The sequence below is a fragment of the Vigna radiata genome, unplaced genomic scaffold (genome assembly GCF_000741045.1).
Source record: "Vigna radiata var. radiata cultivar VC1973A unplaced genomic scaffold, Vradiata_ver6 scaffold_23, whole genome shotgun sequence".
Lineage (NCBI taxonomy): Eukaryota > Viridiplantae > Streptophyta > Magnoliopsida > Fabales > Fabaceae > Vigna > Vigna radiata.
Genome location: NW_014541837.1, coordinates 2,056,480 through 2,069,420, shown reverse-complemented (window position 1 = coordinate 2,069,420; position 12,941 = coordinate 2,056,480). Strand labels below are relative to the sequence as shown.

Sequence of the window (12,941 nt, the reverse complement as noted above, 5' to 3'; positions counted from 1 at the left end):
TCACACATGGTCAATTTTATGACCTCTTGGGGTGTCCAAACAACACCTCCCACACTGTACACACAATTAGAAGCTCATAACCCTTTCAAAACTTGAAAAAAACCAAAATGAGTGACCTTGGTCCTCTGGGTGTCATGCAGGGGATCCTGCAGATCAGGTTTGTGTCAAAATCCTAGATTTGACACTGGTAATCGTTTACGGCCACTTGTAAACGATTACAAGTGGTTTTTCTGCAACACAACATTCTGGAATTCACCCAGCCCCATGGACTCACACATGGTCAATTTTCTGGAGTTCATCCAACCTCCCACACTCTACGCACACTTTGAAATCCCAACCAATTTAAGAAGTTCATCTTTAATAACAATGACCCTGCTAATATGTATGTACATCGGTGTGGACTTCAACCAACCACAAAAACATTAGTTTGTTTTGTGTAAATCAATACTTAACATCCAAGCAAGGAAAATGAATAAATATTGGGAATTACCATCTCATTAACAAACTAATTATATTCATAAATATATATGATTTGAGTACAAGATGTCATAAATTACAGTGTACAGTGTACAGTGTAATTTCAAATACATGTTCATGTCATTTAAATTATAAATGCTAACGATCCTACAAAAATCCATATTCGTGTAGCGCCTCCATTCTTGCAATATTGTCGTGGTCGAGGATCCACTCCTTTACGTAGTTTTTTATAATTTCACGCAAATCTTCCTGAAACAAAATGTTCTTTACTTTAGATATAAACAACACCATCATTTCAACTTCCTAACAATGTAAATTATGCTTACATTCGTATACTGCGGCATGCTTTTGCCGTTGTATTTGTCCTCCCCGTCCCAAATTTCCATTGCTTTTAACATTACCACTCCACAATCGAATCTGAAATCAATAACTAAAATATATAACTTCTGACAACATAAATTCATGAAACGAACATGTTATATACTTCAAAAACTTACAAGTTTGGTTGGGTCGGGATTTTTGACATTGTCACGGGCAAAGGAGGAATACTACCCTCCGGTCTATTGTTCAACAAGCACAAAAATCTGGCCATATTTTTTCCCTGACAACACATTACATTAACAAGCAAACAACATCTATCATTAAATGACATTATCAATATTACTTAAAAACAAAAATTGTGAAATCATACCACAAATGTGTCAATCCTCCTCCTATCAGGTACAACCTTGTTTAATGAGTCAATAACAGATATTTGTAATGTTCTGAAATTAAGGGCATAACATCACCAGTGTTCTTCATGGCAAAATGGCATAAACAACTACAAACACAAGAAATGAAATATGAATCCATGATCGTTCGTACTACATTTGTCAAAAATAAGGATAACATATTAAAGTAACTCACAAACTCAGTTGTGCGAATGTCTTCAAGTCCAAAATAATCGGACCACATGTAGCTCGCATAATTACGCAGCGTATACACATGTTGATTTTTTTCCATCTTCCTATAGTCACTGCAAATATGACTGTCAACAATTCCAAAAAACGTTAATGACTTTTATATTCTTTCTACCAAAAAATATATCATATTACACAAATTATGATTCACTATGATTTACCGAGTATAAAGAACTAAAATGAACCCTCTTCACTACACCGCTCAACCTTTTTTCAAAGTGCATGAACGTCGTGGAGGCAAATAACACCACCTAATCAATTCAAATTGACCAAATTAATAACATAAATAACAACAATACAATATGTAACACAACTAACGTCACACTAACCAGGTTATGAACAAATGTACGTGGTGCTAAGCACTACATATATTTTGTGGTCAAGGATTGGCCAATGATGTCACAGATCACCCTGGAGAAATCAAAATATGAACATTCAATCACACAACAACACCTTTAACAGACCACAAATGAAGTACAAAACATTTACCTCTGCGGTGCATCTTTATCTCTAACACTCACTGCAGTGTATAGTTTGTCAACATCTACATCGGTGGCTGGATCACCAACAAAGGTGCGCAACGGCACATGTTCTTCAGCAACAACTTCTTCATTGTCACCATCATCATCAACATGAATATATTCAGGAACATGCTCTGTTGGTGAATCTTTCTCAGATGGTTCACCTTTGTAATGTTTTGCTACTGGTTCTTCATCCGCCAAAGGCCGTTCATGAACTCCGACAACATTTCCTTCATTGTCATGTTTTGGTGCTGGTTCTTCATCCGCCAAAGGGTCTTCATGAACTCCAACACCATTTCCTTCATCACCTCTTGCAACACCTTCTTCGTCATGACAAACATCTGCTTCTTCGTATTTCAATGGCCATTGAAGAACCTCCATTAACTCGTTGGTGAGGAAAGCAATTCTAGAACTCAAGTATATTAATTCAGAATTGGTTTTGTTTACTATCTCCTGTGCACCCTCTTCCCAAGTGCCATCATCGGAGCTATCTTCATCTGTTTCCGGAAGGGTGGACGTGGACGGTTCAACCTTTGTTTCTTCACTGTCTCCTCCCTCATCCATGCCAAAGGCAGCACGCACCTCGGCCTTCACACGGTCGTTCCTACTGAGGTACCACTGCGTATTTAACTATAACAAACACAAACTACAAAATTAGTCAAATATATCCATCAATAATTACGAAAATAAAAAATCATCAACACTTTCAAAGGCTTACTTGTCCATTCTTGAAGACAGCTTCAATTGTTTCTTTGGTTCCCGTATAAGGGAACCATCTCCAAATGCGCGGGAATACCCTCGGTGAACGACCATCATGCAATGAAAGTCTCTCCACCGCCCAAGCCTTAAAATATGAAAACAAAAATTTAGCAATTGTAGACAAAGCTTACAAACAAATTTGTCCANTGACTAATGTTACCTGCAATACAGCTACATTGCCACTCAAACCCATCGACTTGGAGATTTTTTTGGATATTATTTTGATCTTACACTTGTGTAAATTTTGTACAAGGTTTTGATGTACAGCAGAACCCCAGTCATACAAACATAAACTGTCTAAATCATCTAACACTGAACAAGGCATGTTACAAACATGCATGGACTTCTTAGGGAAATAAAATGTAACCAAACAAATAAAAATGTATAACCTACAAACTACATCTACATCTACGACCTCATCCGTTACAATCAAATCAAACATGTCAATTAGGTCCTCCTTTGTCGTGGTACTCGGATTGAACATGTCACCAAGCAAACCCATAACACATTCATCAAACGGTACATCTAGACCACCTAAGTCTAAACCGGTGGCCATGAAAACATCAACAGGATTAAAAGGCACTAAACGTTGACAAACCCTAAAACTCAAATCTTTCCCCACCCAACTTTTTACCATCAACCTCAACAATTGTATGTTTACTTCAATAGGGTTCATAAGGTTCAAACAACACCTAAATGGCGTCATATTAATACGGTCTATATGCGGTTGTCGTAGTTTGGTGTTCATTTCTAGAATCTTGGCGGAATCCATGAATATCCGAAGTCTCCACTACAAAACAATTACAAAACATACAATAAATACTAACAAAAACACTTTATAAATCATCCCTGACAATAAATGATTCAATATTCGAAATGTAAGTCTTACACTTTGTCTTCTTCGTGGCATTGCTCCTACAAAGATAGCAATGTGGACAGAAATAGATAGGCTTCCCTAAAATTAAACACTTTTGCAAATAACAAATGGACCACAATACCCAACCTTCGAGAAACCCTCAGAAACGGAGAACGAATGTGAGGCAACGACACCCAACGAACGAGAAAACGATTCCGACAGCCAAGAGTCCGACAGCGAGATTAGCAACCTTCCGAGAGCAAGATTCGGAGAGCACAAAACACCACGATTCCGATTCCACAGTGAGAAGGCAAAAGCGCAAGAGAGCGAGAAGGAGAAACACAGCAAGAGAGCGAGAACGCAAAAGGGCAAAGTCTGAAACCGTGCTCAATGAAAGGCGCCAACTCTAAAATTTTCATTCGAAAACCATTACCCAGAGTACCCCTCACTTCCCATTATGCTCCTCACTTAAGTGACATTCTCTCACCGTTTTTCAGCCACTCAGGACATGCCATGTGGCGTTGTCAAAAGTGTGTCAAAAAACGTTGTCAACAAAATGTTTTCGTTACTATTTAATGGAATTTATTGAAATTTACAAAGGGTCCCGTTATTTTGACATCCAATTTTTGACACACATTTGACACTGTCATGTGTCAACGTCCTATTGGATACTTTGTCTTTTTTTGAAAAAAAAAATTGGCCTGCAAAATGGAAAGCTTTTCAGACAATTTGGATTCCAATTCTACCCTTCGCCTATTTCATTAGTTTTGTGTGACAGATTACCTCTCTCTCACATTTGCTCGTCTCCCATCGTTCTCTTTCTTGGTGTTCGCGGCTCTACCGGCATTTTCATGCTCTCCAGTGCCTTATTGTTGCAATCTGAAATGGCAAGTTCCGGAATAGACCTTCGTTGGACCAAGGTAAATGCCTTCTCCCGTTGTAGGTTTGGGTATTTGCTTTTAGGTTTGGGTATTGGGGTTCTTGTGGTTTCTTGCATACGTTATGGGTTTTTATTATTTGATTTGGTGTTTTCATTTGTGTTATTTTCTTTTGGATAGTTAAAAAGTGCAGATGATGGTGTAGAAAGTGTTGGACGTCCACAAACATTTAGTGACACTAACTATGCATTTGTTTCACCTGTTGGAGTGTCGACCGAGGAAGCAGGTGGAATGTGCAACAATGAAGAAGGTGCAATGTCGCCAAATGCACCGGGTGGAAGTCCAACAACCAATCACAGCTGAAGACTTATGTTAGGATTGGTTCAAGAAGGCGTTTTAAGAGCCAAGCACTTAAGACACCATACACCAAAAATGTAGTAGTTAGAAAGAAAAATGACTAATTATTATATTAGACTTGAGTGTTAGGACAAGAAAAAGATGTTGTAATTAAACCTATTTGGTTCAATATATAGAACATCCATGTTTGGTTCAATACATTTATGTAATTGGAAATAAAATGTGTCTTTTATTGAAGTGCTTTATAATTTGATTTCCAAGTGATAATGTTTGTGGAAAAAAATGAATTAATGGTTGTGATTTGATGAACATAGTTGAATTGGTGAAGATAATGGTGGTAAAGTGTGCAATGTAATCGTTTACAATGGCCCTGTAAATGAGTGCTACTCAGGTTATGGACAACTTGTTTAACACCCAAAATCACCCGTGGTCCCCCACGTTACCACAGTTGGTTCCTTCAGTACAACAGGATGTCCAAAATAGGAATATGGCTCACGTAATCGATTACAAGCCTATTGTAATCGATTACAAGAGTGTTTTATGTGGCGGATTTCAGTGAACTTCACCAAGGTTCGTGTCATCACCCTGGGTGGATCCCTCCTAAATCATGGGGTTTCCCAATCATCACATCCAACCCTAGACTCACACTTATACCAAAAACAAGTCAAGTTGTCTTAAAAAACACCCAAAATCACCCGTGGTCCCCCACGTTACCACAGGTGGTTCCTNCAGTACAACAGGATGTCCAAAACTGGAATATGGCTCGCGTAATCGATTACAAGCCTATTGTAATCGATTACAAGAGTGTTTTATGTGGCAGATTTCAGTGAACTTCACCAAGGTTCGTGTCATCACCCTGGGTGGACCCCTCCTACATCATGGGGTTTCCCAAGCATCACATCCAACCCTAGACTCACACTTATACCAAAAACAAGTCAAGTTGTCTTAAAACACACCAAAAATCACCCGTGGTCCCCCACGTTACCATAGGTGGTTCCTTCAGTACAACAGGATGCCCAAAACAGAAATATGGCTGGCGTAATCGATTACAAGCCTCTTGTAAACGATTACAAGAGTGTTTTATGTGGCAAATTTCACTGAACTTCACCAAGGTTCATGTCATCACCCTTGGTGGACCCCTTTTACATCATGGGGTTTCCCAAGCATCACATCCAACCCTACACTCACACTTATACCAAAAACCAGTCAAGTTGTCTTCAAAAACACCCAAAATCCCCTGTGGTCCCCCTGATGGGTGTCGCGGCCCATACAAATTTAATTGCATATTAGAAATGTAGTATAGCTAGGAATGACTCCTAGGTCGTCTCTCAAGGACCAATTTTGCGGTTTGAGAATCAAGTCAAACACGAAGTGGGGGGGTTGTGAAAGGATTGTGAATGCGGATAAACTAAATTAAAACACAGATGCAACACAAAAGTAAAAACATAATTGCAAGATGAAATCACATACAGAATAAAAACGGTTGGTCATTAATTTAATCACAATGTTTCCAATCATAGATCAACAAAATAAAGTTGTGACTCAAACTTCTAATCCAACAAAGTTAACCAACTAAGAGAAGGTCAACCCTGTTTTGATAAAAGCGAACTAAGCGAACGCAGTGTTTATATCAAATCTAAATTACACCATTCAGTTACATCAACTAAGCGAAGATGTAACACCAACTGGGCAACTAAGCGTATACCCAATTGCAAGTGCAAAAATAGAATTCACATTAACTACGTCAGAGTGCACAGACAATCAGAATTCAAGAATCTCAAGGAAACAGTGCAATATCGTCAATGACCAACCAAACTAATTTAAGCTACCATGGAAATTAAATTAACACAACTAGAAACACTTATAGTGTGCATCTGTGAGGTTCTGTTACTTTTGATTCACCTCTTGAGTTGATTGATCATTTTACCATGTCTTGAATTGTTTGGATGACTTCATGAGTATCTGCTTTCTTTGATTCTGTGTTGGATACTGTCTACTTCCTTTCATCGTCCAGATTTCTTGAGAATTGTGTAATTCTGTTTGTTTCTTTCATTGTGAGTCTTTGTTTTCTGTGTGTTGAGTCTGTGTCAACTTCCTGATGTCCTCTGAACTGTTCCCTGTTTTGCGTCTTGATTTTGCCCAGGAGTGCAAAAGACTAAGTGTGGTCTATTTTGATGAGTCGATATTTTATTGATTTCACTTAGTTTATTGTGCTAGAATTAATCAGGGAATTGTGCTTAATTGTCCGGTATTTTCCTGTTTTTCCTAATTATGCTTAATTTGATCGGAAATTCTTATTTTAGTTAATTTGAATTTTCTGAGCTAATTATTTGCATTATTATTTTCAGGAAAAATTTTGGAAATAGAATTTGGGATATTTGGAGATAGTAAAAACGTCTGCAATAAAATGCAACTGAGTGAAATTCTCTTGGGCTGAAAAGAAATGAGAACACCACGACCTATTATAAAAGGGTGTTGCAATTAGAAAAATGGGCTACCACATTTTTGGCTGTGTGTGTCACGGCCTGCTTGGATTAAAAAGGTATTTCTAAACATCAACTTTATTTGGCTAGCTTTTCACATCTTAGGCCCAGGAGGGGTGCAGAGTTTGGAGGATGCGTTAATGGGTTTTATAAAAGGGCTGCAACATTGTAATTTGGTCATTTAATTTTGAGCTTCAAGGATTCATCACGCAGCAATTAAAAAACGTGACACAGCCTGGTGGGAGGAACCACTGATTTCATTTAAATGCCATCACGACCCAATAGCTAAAAGTGAGAACCATGGACCAGCAACAACACTTCCACATTCTAGTTGCTTTCAAGCAACACACATTTGGGCTTGGAGGTGTCATGGTCTTGAGCTGCAACGTGTACATTGAAGAGCACAAGCTTCTCGGCCTAGTAGAGAAAGCAACCAGCGCTGGTGGAATAAAAGAGGAGGTGCATCCTGCAGCTTTGACAACAGCTCTTCACGGTCCAACAATGCAGCCTCCACGCACACCAAACAGAATACGTCCAGCAGCGTCCAGGAGGTGGCAGCCCAACACGTGATGATGAGGGCTTCATTTGATTTCATACGTTGATCCAGCAGCAGCCACAGGAGCTTCTCGGCCCAGGACTTCATGTGTCCAAGCATCAACGTCCAGCTTCCACATGGACAACACCGGTTCAGCTTGGAAAGAGAGGTGTGGCAACAACTTTGGATGCACATTGCACAGCCCAACAGCTTCATTCAATAAACACGGCCCGAATTTTATCATGTCTAGCAGCTGCTCCATTTCTTGCGTTAGATAAGTCAAGCAGACTTCACAAGGAATCCATCACGGCCCACATTCAGATGCATACACCAGCAAGCTTGGACAACAGGTTCAGCGTGGCAACACTAGCCCATTGAGTTTTATTTCATCCAGCACGTTACGGGACCAGCTCTCTACGTGACAGTAGCTTGGGAAGACCCAACCAACTTCATTCAACAGCAGCCCATGTGCATCATGCGGTTCAGAGAAGAAGTGGTCCAGCATCTGCACTCCACCCTGCTGCAGCTGATTTCGGGCTTAAGGAGGTGCAGCTGCATTCATGGCCTGCATCCAATTGTTCCAGCATCCAGAGGTACAAATAGCCACGGTCCAACAAGTAAAGAAGGAAACACGTGATGGAGATTCATTTATTTTATTTAAGAAGCACATGTGAGGGCTGCAACTGAGGTTCAAAAGAAAAAAAAAAGATATACTGATTGTTGGATTGGACATCACTCGAGCAAAGAGAATTGGCAACGTCCATGAACACAGCTTGGCAGCCCATGAACCCACGATCTAGCACGTAGGGCACTAGGTGGCACTGACATTAAAAAAAAAGACATTGGCAGTAGGGTGAGGGGGTTGTCTCGGGATTGAGGGGAGATATATTTTATACTATTACATTGGCTGGAGATATTCCCTGTAGTCGCCACACACAGGACATTGGCATATTATTCATGGAGGTGCGGAAGCCACCCTAGGAGGATTTCAGATTATTGGAGTCAGAGGTGTCACGGTCCTGGAACGTTGTTGAAGCATTTTTCCTTAGTTATTTTAGGATAGGCACGACTGCTGCAATAGGTGATTAATTTGGATGTCAACACACGGTCACTTAGTTTTTTTGCTTTTGGAGAGAACACATATTTATTTCATTGGAGATTCACTCTTCCATTTTGATAGGCATAGCTGTCGGGAATAGCCCCAAAATAAATTCTAGTTCTGTTACTGTTCAACGTTCCAAATTTGATTTTAGCATTTTAATAGCAATTTCAATTTAAGTGGTTAATGTCCTTCATCCTTTTGAGTTTATTCTGGCTGTGCTCATTAATTGCATTTTGCATTATCGTTTTACATTACATTTCTTTAATTCAATAGTTGCATTTTAATAGATTTATTGCATCTCATGGGCATTTCATCTTATTTGATGTGCCTTAAAACCGCATGGCATTTTGTTCAGTTTTATTTACTTGGTGAAACTTCACTCAATTAATTTTTTTTACTTTAATGTTCACGCATTTTTTTTTCTTTGTGTTATTTTCCATGGTGAATTACATTTCCATTTCTTTAGCCTACTTGTTGAATTTTTATTCTATTTTATTGTTCACGCATGTTAGCATTAATTGTTTTATTTCAGTGTTTTCATTTATTTTATATTGTTTGTTCTATTTGATTTTGATAATTTAGCTGTCATGTTAGCTTTAGTATCCAACCTTAGTTAGGTTTAATTTACGTGTTTTAATTTAATTCATCTGCAATTACAAAACCTTTTCAACCCCCCCACTCGTTTTGACCTGATTCTCGAACCACAGTTTGGTCCTTGAGAGACGACGTAGGAGTCACTTCCTAGCTATACTGCATTTCTTTAATTGCAATCAAATTTGTATGGGGTGCGACACCCATCAGAAACTAAAAAGCGACTAATCCTACTATGCAAATTAATTCAAAACTAAGGAATAATCAAACATGCTTTTTCCTACACATTCCATGTGACCAAATACATCCAACAAATGAATTTAAAAGTGCAATTGGCCCAAAAAACCTTCATGGCCGTGAGTCATGTAGTCCCCCAAAGTCAACTTCAATTCAACCTTCAATAAACTATTCATATGTTGCCTCCTTTTGTCCCATGTGCCTCATTCTCCAAGAAAGTGAACATGTGCCTTCCACACACAACAATAAACTATCCATATCTTGCCTCCTTTTGTCCCATGTGCCTCATTCTCCAAGAAAGTGAACATGTGCCTTCCACACACAATAAAACCATGCTCTCTCTCCTACCATGCAGCAAAGAAACGTTCTCTCTCCCTACCAAAACTAAATTTCCGAACTCACTCCTCTTCCAAGGTTAAAAAAAACGTTGCCTTCCATATTCCACACTCCAAAAGGTGCTTTAATCTCTTCTACCAAGGTTCCACATATGCAAAGTCAAAGGGAATAAAAACAAACACAACCATCCTCTTCTTCAATGCAATTCACGTCAAGCTAGCAAAGGGTCAATACCAAAAGGGAAATATTCTTTCTATTGTAAATGTGCTTCATATTGTGTATGGCCAAATGAGGTAAAAAATTAAATGTGCATTTCTCTCTCCTTACTACACTCATTTTCGGTTTTCCTCCACCAAACAAGCTTCTAAAACCTTTCTCCACCCTTCCAAACCGAGAATACAGTCAAGATACCCCAAGGTTTCAATTGCAAAGTGAATCAAGAACAACAAAGCCAAGTTCTACTACTACAAACCAACCCAACTCTCACTTTTCTTCAAACTTTTAATGAAAACAAAATGGAATCCCTAAACCCCTTTGCAAAACCGTCCAGCCCCCATCATGAAACACAATGTCCAGCTCAAAATATGATTCCGAACATCAAAAACGAAATGCAAGAAGAAAGGGTTCCAAACTCAAACACCCATACACCAACTCAAGCTTCTTTCACTCCATAACCCATCAAGAACTTCATTTTCATCATCCAATCCAAGAAAACCAAAGTAAATACGAAAATATGGCAGCAAATGAGTAGAAAAACGAAATAGCTCTTCATCCAAACCAAAGACCCATCATGAAAATGCAAAGAAACAACCTCAAGCTCATACTTTCAACTTCAAAGAGCAAGAAACAAAGTGGAATATGGGATAGTTTACACCACCACCAAGCAAAGACAATCAAGATTCAAGCAAGAGAAGAAGAAAAATATGATCTTGGTCATTCCATAGCTCAAAGAAAATGAAACCCTACAAGCTCCCAAGGAGGAAGTTCATGAAACCCATGCAAAGTGTGAAAGTGAGGGCTTGGAAATGTGTGTGGACGATCTCCTCATTTCATGACCGAAAGTTGCTCTAAANTTGGTGGGGTCCACCTCTAAAAGAAACCCTAAAGTCTATGCCAAGTGTCCCACACATTGGGCTTCTACAATTTTGCCACAAAAAAGGGCCCAATACACAAAATCCTAATTAAAGTTTCTAGAAAACTAAGTTACAATTTAATTAAAATTGAAATAACTAAATGTTGAGTCTTTAATGTGCACGCCACCATCCTAATGCTCCAAATGATGTTTCCCAAAATTTCCCTNCAACCAAAAATGCAATTAATCAGCTCAGAAAATTCAAATTANTNAAAATACGAATTTCCGTCCAAATTAAGCAAAATTAGGAAAAACGGGGAAATACTGGACAATTAAGCACAATTCCCTGATTAAATTCGGTACAATAAGCTAAGTGAAATCAATAAAATATCGACTCATCACCCCCACGTTACCACATGTGGTTCCTTCAGTGCAACGAGATGTCCAAAACAGAAAAAAGGCTCGCGTAAACGATTACCAACCTCTTGTAAACAATTACAAGGGTCTTTTTTGCTACACAGATTGCAGTAGTTGGCCTTAATTGCATGGAACTTTCATACATTGGACATAACAAGAACTTGGACATCAATCATCAATCAACAATCATTTTTACATTGCACATAAGCAATCTTGAAATCAATCATCTTATTGCAATAACAATTTGTACAATATCTTCAAAAATATAAAACAATCTTATTCCAATAAGAAGTTGTACAATGTCTTCATATATATAAAACGAAAAGTACACTGACTTCATATAAAAAGTACATTGTCATGACAACTATCCTATCAAAACAAACTAAACTACACTACATTTTTACACTGGACAACTATCCTACAACAATCCATAGACCTCTAGCGCATCCAGTAGTCTTATGTTCTCGTCTTCCAAGATCCATTCACGTACATATCGCTTTCCAATTGCAAGCAATTCCTCCTGAAATGAAAATATTATACTTGTCATATCAACCAAATCATCAAAAAATAATGAAAATATTGTACTTGTCATATTCTCCCAATCAAAAAATAATGAAATGATTGTTATTACTGATGGATGTCGCGGCCCATACAAATTTAATTGCATATTAGAAATGCAGTATAGCTAGGAATGACTCCTAGGTCGTCTCTCAAGGACAAATTTTGCGGTTCAGGAATTAAGTCAAACACGAAGGGGGGGGGGGGGGGGGGGTTGTGAAAAGTTTGTGATGAATACGGAGGAATAAAATTAAAACACTGACGCAAACAGAAATGCAAACACAGATCTAAGAAAACGGTTTCAAACATAGGATGGAAAATAGTCGGTCATTAACTTAATTACAATGTTTCCAATCACAGATCAACAAAATAAAGTTGTGACTCAAACCTCTAATCCAACAAAGTTAACCAACTAAGCGAAGGTTAACCCTGTTTTCATAAAAGCGAACTAAGCGGACGCAATGTTAATATCAAATCTAAATTACACCATTCAGTCACATCAACTAAGCGAAGATGTAACACCAACTGGTCAACTAAGCGTATACCCAATTGCAAGTGCAAAAATAGAATTCACATTAACCAAGTCAGAGTGCACAGACAATCACAGTCCAGGTATCTCAAGGAAACAATGCAATATCATCAATGACCAACCAAACTAATTTAAGCTACCATGGAAATTAAATTAACACAACTAGAAACCTTAGACAACATTTAAATAAATTAAAATACTAGACACCAACACTATTACAAACAAATTATCTAACACAGTTAAATAATTAAATGCAACACTAACTCAAACACAT

The 12,941-nt window shown here is 38.3% G+C and overlaps 1 protein-coding gene, 1 long non-coding RNA gene and 1 pseudogene across 2 annotated transcripts in view; 1 reads left to right on the top strand and 2 right to left on the bottom strand.

The window, feature by feature from the left end:
* LOC111240693 overlaps nt 1-331 on the bottom strand; it is an 8,251-nt gene extending 7,920 nt beyond the window's left edge. Inside the window, exon 1 of the long non-coding RNA XR_002666223.1 lies at nt 24-331. This is a non-coding gene — a long non-coding RNA (uncharacterized LOC111240693). The remainder of the gene's footprint in view (nt 1-23) is intronic.
* A 1,897-nt stretch (nt 332-2,228) lies between these two features.
* LOC111240690 lies at nt 2,229-3,627 on the bottom strand. Its single transcript, XM_022776228.1, has 3 exons — nt 3,606-3,627; nt 2,877-3,506; nt 2,229-2,801 (listed from the first exon to the last, which is right to left on the bottom strand). The coding sequence occupies exons 1-3, from the start codon at nt 3,624-3,626 to the stop codon at nt 2,664-2,666; spliced, it is 789 nt and encodes a 262-aa protein (XP_022631949.1). The 5' UTR covers nt 3,627; the 3' UTR covers nt 2,229-2,663.
* A 3,963-nt stretch (nt 3,628-7,590) lies between these two features.
* LOC106778528 overlaps nt 7,591-12,941 on the top strand; it is a 13,665-nt pseudogene continuing 8,314 nt past the window's right edge.

What these genes read in the sequence shown, in the direction of transcription:
- LOC111240690 (XM_022776228.1), bottom strand. Translation starts at nt 3,626, where the DNA reads ATGCCACGAAGAAGACAAAGT. An exon ending in TGCCACGAAGAAGACAAAGT is followed by an intron (nt 3,507 to 3,605) that starts GTAAGACTTACA and finishes ATTGTTTTGTAG; the next exon opens with TGGAGACTTCGGATATTCAT. An exon ending in GCAATGTAGCTGTATTGCAG is followed by an intron (nt 2,802 to 2,876) that starts GTAACATTAGTC and finishes TCATATTTTAAG; the next exon opens with GCTTGGGCGGTGGAGAGACT.